Source organism: Lactuca serriola, chromosome 2, assembly GCF_051521515.1.
Source record: "Lactuca serriola cultivar US96UC23 chromosome 2, Lser_US96UC23_V15, whole genome shotgun sequence".
NCBI classification, from domain to species: Eukaryota; Viridiplantae; Streptophyta; class Magnoliopsida; order Asterales; family Asteraceae; genus Lactuca; species Lactuca serriola.
This window is the reverse complement of record NC_136409.1, coordinates 236681572-236688857: the sequence shown is the minus strand read 5'-3', so window position 1 is coordinate 236688857 and position 7286 is coordinate 236681572. Positions and strand designations below refer to the sequence as shown.

The window sequence follows — 7286 nt, the reverse complement described above, 5'->3', positions numbered from 1 at the left end:
TATAAGATTTTGATTGGTAAATAGCAAAAAAGTCATGAATTTTTCATTTTTTTCGATTTTGACACAACTTTTTTTTTATATTAATTAAGTTATTATGTTTTTCGATTGTTGCAATTCTGACCAGTTGATCGGTTTGTTTCATGTCATCCGATTGTCACTGCTGACGTGACATTATGACATGTAAGAAGTGAAAAAATGGTGCAAAAGTCACTATGTTTTAATTTTTTGCGATTTTGACACTAAGTTTTTAATCTTTTCCAATTTTGACACTAAGTTTTTGATGTTCTCCAATTTATAACATAAATGAAATAAACATATTCAATTTCCAACCCCATTAATGAAAATATTTGTTTGTATATAGTTTATGTTTATCTTATATTTGTAAATAAGATTTAAACTATAGAACCTTAATTTGTTACGATATATAGCCTTTGGATTTCACTTATTCCTTGGTGCAATACTTTTACTGAATTTTTTGTCCCTCCTCCCTCGTTTCTTCGACCTTGTCTTGTATATGTAAATAACTTGTTTTCATAACTTAGAACCATGCCTACCTTTTGGTCATAAAAACATTCCTAGTGCAAGTTTCTTGACTCAAAATTAAAACATATATGCCTTTAATTTGATCTTAAAACATAAAGAAAGAACCATGGATCAAATTAAAAGAAAGAAAAAGACAACTAACAACCAACTTACGCTTGTTGACAACATAAATCACATAAAGAGGATGTGAAGGTACAACAATGGCAGCACCTGAACCAATATTAACAATGACACCTAATTTCCTCTCAACTATTTCTTCAATCACAACTCTTGTTACCAAACTCATACCTATCACATTCACTTTCATCACATTCATCAAAACTTCTTCTCCAACCTCATGAAAGGAAAAGGTTTTGCCGATGCCGCCGGTTTCTTTGGTGATGATAACCCATGAACCGTAATTTTTGAGGTTCTTGGGTCGTCGGAAGAAAGTGATGAAAACCCATTTGATGAGAGTGGTAATGAGTTTGAAAAGAGAAAGAAAATCAAATACAAAAAATGAAAGCAATTATGTTTTTGCATATGTTTATTTCATTTATATATATTTTTTATAATGATTGTACATATATTTTATTATATTATAAGGTAAATTGAGCAATTATGTCCTTGCATATGTTTAATTCATTTATGTTGCAAAATGGAGAAAATCGAAAACTTAATGTTAAAATTAGAAAAGATTGAAAACTTAGTGTCAAAATCACAAAAAAATAAAAACATAGTGTCATTTGCACCATTTAACACATCATCATGTCGTCACAACCAGATGACATGAAGTAAACTGGTGAAATGGTCAGAATTGCAACAAATTAAAATTACAATGATTTAATTGTAACAAAAAAATACAGTGTCAAAATAAAAAAAGATAAAAATAAATAGTTAGGTCTCGTTTGATAGTTGCTGACTGAGAAAATGTTGACTGAGAAATGTCTATCTGGGTAAGAAATCTTGACCGAGTAAGAAACCATGTTGTTTGATTGTACGTCTGACTGAATGGTCTGACTAATAAAAAATGATCATTTTACCCTTTGCTCTAAAGGGTGATGTAAATTACACACAAATCCTTTAAAAATTCCAAATTAAAGTTATAAAAAAAATCATTGTTTTTACAAAGTTATAAATAAATTCATTGTTTTTCAACAATTCAAACAATTTATTCTTTGACCGAAATTGATACAGAGCAACAGTAAACATAAGAATAACACTTTGACCAAATTGCCCCTGCTCCATTTTTATTCCAGACCATTCCATGAGCATAGAATTTTGACCATATGTCTTGTAAAAAACAGATCCTCCCATCCATATCTTCAATAATCTACTAATTTTGAATTTCTTGATCCAGAAAAACCAATTGAGAACCAACAGACCTGACTTATACTTGCTAATCTTGAAATTAATCAAAAAAAGACCAAACTGTCCTTTTCTCAAAAAAAAAAAAAAAAAAAAATCTGAATCAGCACCCAAAAATCTTTATTCAATATGTCACTGTAAAGATCCCACCGAAATGAAAGAAGAAGAAGAAATTAGAGGGCAAGATTTAAATTTCATAACAATAGCACATCTAATCATAGCTTATACATATTTCATAACAATACAACATGACATGAATTATAGAGAGTTGTAATTAACAAACACAATGATAATCATAATCTGATCAAGTATACTTAATTCAATCATAAAAGTGTACAAACAAAAAATGAATCATATATCAACATCCATCATGTGCAAGTCTATTTATCTTTGTATGGAATTATGTACTAATAAAACCAGAAGACATACTAGAGCAATCAGTGTCCTATTGAACATAAATAATGTCATATGAACTTTTCTCAAATCAGCTTATTTGTAATAAAAAACATGACTTGCTAAGAGCTATTTCGTATGATCTTGTCCAACATATTATACAACCAAAAAAACACAACACTTGCTCATAGCTTATACATATTTCATAACAATACAACAAAAAAGGATACAAATTTCATAACAATAGAGAAAAACAATTCTGGTTTCATAAAGAATTCATAATATTCTAACAAAAAAATATTTTGATTTCATAAAGAACTTCAAAGCATAAATGGTATCTGATTTTAAAAATTTTTAACAGAAAAGAAGAAGAATCTCTTACCTGATGCCGTTGAGATGGTGTCACAGATGGAAGAGAAGTCTGGCGGAGGTGCGATCGGCGGGATAGCAGAGGTCCGACCGGCGACCTCTGTTTGGCGTTCAATTGGAGATACGATGTGGAGTTGTATGTGGCTGTGTTTTTAGGTTAGGGAACGATGGAAGAAAGAATAAAGAGGGAGGGGTAGGATCGTCTAATGTCTCCGGTCAACGATTGTTAAGATACTGAGCGAGAAAGCAATTGGGCTAGCCAATCTTACCGAGAAAGCAACAATTCAAACACTTATGGTCTGACCGAGTCAGCCCAATTCGCTGACTCAACCCAATCAGACCTTTATCAAACACACCCTTAGTGATTTTTTTTGATTGAAACATGTATGAAACGAAAAGGTAAGCTTGACCCCGGAGTGTAGGGCTTAATTCAAAACACGACCTCGTACCGTCCACAGTTCATGTGTTATGGGCCATGGCTCATGCTTTGATTTGATGACCAGAAGAAGAATGGGCCTAAAAACTACCGGATTCGATTTCCACGCCACGCGCCAGTAGGCAGTAGAGGAAATCGTCACGACGGACATCTGGCACTTGTCTTCTTCTATTGCCTAAACATTGGGGTCGTCGTCTCCGCCCCCCTCTGTTGCTCTATTGCTGCTTGCCATAATCAACTCTTCGGATCACTTGCTCAGCACTCAGATCCGTCCATAATCTTCCCCGACTAACTTTCAGTCTCAGGTACCTACTTTCTTTGCTTCTCTGTTTGTTTGATTGTATTTATATATATCAACATGTTGCTCAGCCCAATTTGTTATTATCTTTAGATCAACCACTAAGTAACGAATTTTGGTTCTTTTTAGTAGCAGATTGGAAGCCTTTTCTTAAAATTTGTAATCATGATTAGGGTTTTGACCTCTTGAATTTAATCAATTTGCATATCTATACCGTGCTAACTTGCACGTCAATGCTCTGAATAATTCAAATCGGAAACAGTGAATTTAGGGCTCTGAGAGTGGAAATTGATTTGATCGTTAGCAGGCAGCAGCATGGTAAGAGCTGATCCTGAAGGTTATATTTTATCTAACAGGAGTATTATAACTGTTGCGTTGGAGTATAAGATGCTTCGTTGGTATGTTTCAGAATTACATTTTAGGAGCTTTCAAGCCGGCTTGTAATATTTCAATCTCATTTGCCGATGCCAAAACTCGCAAGCAGGTATCTTATATCGTTAATTTATTATTATAAGTGGTCTTTTTATTGGATCTAAGTCTTGATTTAAAGCATCTGACACAACTCAAGCAGTGATGATTCTTAGTGAGAAGTTATGTAGGAATGAACAATATTTCAAGTTAATGTCACGAAGATTGGGCTTATCTCATGTGCTAAGTATTGTCTATTGCCATGAAATTTCTGATGTTTATAGCAACATCAGCTTACAAAGCACATGCTCTTTAATTGTTAATCACTGCTTCTCCTGTAGGAAGACAACTGGTTAAAATGTAAGATAGAATAGTACTGGTTTTGTGCTTCTATAACGAAGCTTGTAGACTATATTTGTGATGTAGGTTCCATTAAAGAAGGAAAATGGTCAGACAATACTGGTCCCCCTCTTCCAAAGTCAAGAAAACATTGCTGGAAAGGTGCACATGTGACAATTGACTATATATGGTTTATTGTTTTGTTGCTTTGATCATTTTATTGAGAGGCTAGTCATGTCACATGTGATGGAAAGTGTGGGGTCCATTGTTTGTAGATTTGTTTAGAACCCTCACAAGGAAAGAAGGTTGAACACAACGGTATCAAAATAGAGCTCCTTGGGCAGATCGGTGAGCTTGTGTAAATCTGTAACAACAAGTTAGCATATTATAATTTATAATAATATATTTTATTTTTGTTTTTTGCAGAGATGTATTTTGACCGAGGCAACTTCTATGACTTTACCTCCCTTGGTAGGTTTCTGTTGCCTAAGGGCTAAGGGTGACTTGATTTACTACATTGTGAATCTGATATGTTGTGCTATGCAGTTCGTGAATTGGATGTTCCTGGTGAAGTGTATGAAAAGAAAACATATCCTTTTGAATTTTCAACGGTTGAAATGATGTACGAGACATACAATGGAGCAAACGTGCGACTTAGGTAAGTTCAAAAAAAAAATGTTTTAGTTTCGGGATGAAGGTAAAGTAAAAATAAGTTATCTCATTCTCTCAGGTATGTGTTAAAGGTGACCATCAATCGTGGTTATGCTGGCAGCATAGTGGAATACCAAGATTTTGTGGTAAGAGAAAGGGTTACTTGTGATGTATCTATCTATCTATCTATCTATGTAATATGTAATATGTATGTATTGGATTGCATCAGGTGCACAACTACACCCCAGCTCCAGACATCAACAATAGCATTAAGGTGAGTTTTACTTTTAGTTGGGTTGATTTAGCAAGAAAAGCATTGAGAAAAAAATGTAATGAATGACACAGATGGAAGTTGGAATCGAAGACTGCCTTCATATCGAGTTTGAGTACAACAAAAGCAAGTATGATCTAAAAGACGTGATCATTGGGAAGATATATTTTCTGCTTGTTAGAATAAAGCTGAAGAATATGGATCTTGAGATCAGAAGACGGGAATCCACTGGTTCTGGGGCTAACACTCATGTGGAGACAGAAACCCTAGCAAAGTTTGAGCTCATGGATGGAGCTCCTGTCAGAGGTAATAATAATAAGTATTCTTCATACTTTGGAATCAAATCAAATGTCTAATTTCTAATTTGAGTTGAAATGTGTTTAATTTATTTAGGTGAGTCGATTCCAATCAGGCTGTTCCTGAGCCCATATGAACTCACACCAACACACCGCAATATCAACAACAAATTCAGTGTGAAATATTATTTGAATCTGGTGCTTGTTGATGAAGAAGATCGCAGGTACTTTAAGCAGCAGGAAATCACAATATTCCGGACTCCGCCTCAATCCTCCTGATTCCACTTGCTTCATTTAGAATCTCATACATACTCTGCTTAACAAAACACATTTTTCATTTGTATAGGTAAAAACATTTGTGTTTATTTATTTATTTTTTTTTTTGATACTTTTGTCTTTTAACCGTTTCTTATTGAGATTATTGTTGTTAATGAATATGATGAAACGGCAAGTTAATCATTTGTAATTGTTTTAAACCAACAATTTGGCCCTTTTTTTACTACATGCTCCAGGGTCCCCACTCCCCACCTGAATTGAATGATGTCGGGTTTGGGCGTTTGGCACTTGGCACTTTGGCATTCATGTTTGATTAATTTTGTTTCCATTCGTTAAATATGCATCGTCTGTTTGACCCAAATTAGGTACAGATCCAATCTCAACCATGTTTCTATTTCTTTATGTTTTTTTTTTTGGAATTATTTTCCATGCCAATCTTAATGATTTATGATTTTAGTTTTGATATTATTTCTAAACCTCCGACATGTGCAACTCTTGCTCTTCTGGAGATGTCGTTGACCGGTTGATGTTGTCGGAGTAGCAACGGAGAGTAGTTAACCGGATGTCTTAGTTGATGTTGTTGGTGGGGTAGCAATGGTAACCTGCAAAGTGCAAACAAAGGAAACTTTGCATTATCTTTACAAAGAATCTCAATCAATTAAGTACTTTAGTTATTTATATCTAAAGATAATCATAAAATTGAATATATTTTTTGTGGAATATTAGGTAATTGACCCAACTTTTTAACGTTTGCTAAAATGACGCCTGAGACATTCTAGTTTGTACGAGACTATCGGAGTGTTAGATTTCTTTAAGAGATGATAATTAAAATGTACTTCATACTAGTTTGTACGAACATATATTTAGGAATTATGCTATATGACATTTTTTATTTTGTAGTCTATTAATTTTTCCAGCTTATGGTTTTATAATGAGGCTAAAGGAATGCATCGAGTAAGTTATAAAATTAGACATCACATGTGATATGGTCAATTCCACTTACATCGCTAGTATACATGTCTTCCTACATACATATTACGACTTTTGTTGTAAAAAGTTTTTCATATTTGCAAGCTACGACTGCAAAAAATCGAATAACTAAAAGCTTGTTTTGAGAGACATGCAAAGTGTATAGGACGTCTTATTACAGGTTACGTCATGCAATGCCAAGTCGGTGTAAATGGCTTGAAAATATTAATCAAAATAGATAGGTAAAGTCGTGCTTCCTTAGCATGCATTATAATGTAACGACCTCTAATGTTGTCAATATCATTTACATGTAATTGACAAATAAACAAAATAATATTAATAACAATGCTTATTAAGGTTTTAGTGGTACGATACAACATTTGAATGCTCAACACTCTAATGAAAAAAGTATATATATATATATATATATATATATATATATATATATATATATATATATATATATATATATATATATATATATGACAAAATTGCAAAAATAGTCCCTGTGGTTAGCAAATTTATGCACTTTTGGTCCAAAACGAAATCTTAATGCACTATTGGTCCAAAATTAGATATCTCTATTGTTTTTGGTCCCTATACACTGAAAAAGTCGGTTATGCCCTTATAATTTATATTATTCATTTTCTTTAATTGTTGAAATACATAAACTAATTAAATTTGTAATTT

General features: G+C 33.1%; 1 protein-coding gene across 7 annotated transcripts; it reads left to right on the top strand.

Annotated features, from left to right (window-relative positions):
* Positions 1-3190: 3190 nt before the first annotated feature.
* Positions 3191-5992, top strand: LOC145088951 (vacuolar protein sorting-associated protein 26B). Of its 7 annotated transcripts, none has more exons than XM_079027450.1 (11): positions 3191-3393; positions 3649-3704; positions 3796-3870; positions 4221-4295; positions 4409-4481; positions 4560-4604; positions 4680-4791; positions 4864-4930; positions 5014-5058; positions 5130-5361; positions 5449-5853. In XM_079027450.1, the coding sequence occupies exons 2-11, from the start codon at positions 3702-3704 to the stop codon at positions 5628-5630; spliced, it is 909 nt and encodes a 302-aa protein (XP_078883576.1). In that variant the 5' UTR covers positions 3191-3393; positions 3649-3701; the 3' UTR covers positions 5631-5853. The 7 variants fall into 7 exon arrangements, 6 of the variants coding, with proteins under 6 accessions (XP_078883576.1, XP_078883580.1, XP_078883579.1 ...); XM_079027454.1 differs by having other exon boundaries at positions 3560-3704; XM_079027453.1 differs by having other exon boundaries at positions 3522-3704.
* Positions 5993-7286: the final 1294 nt, after the last annotated feature.

Coding starts and splice junctions, on each gene's coding strand:
- LOC145088951 (XM_079027449.1), top strand. CDS start 3,787: ATGTTTCAGAATTACATTTTAGGAGCTTTCAAGCCGGCTTGTAATATT. Junction 4,482..4,559: donor AGAGCTCCTTGGGCAGATCG/GTGAGCTTGTGT, acceptor TGTTTTTTGCAG/AGATGTATTTTGACCGAGGC. Junction 4,792..4,863: donor GGAGCAAACGTGCGACTTAG/GTAAGTTCAAAA, acceptor TCATTCTCTCAG/GTATGTGTTAAAGGTGACCA.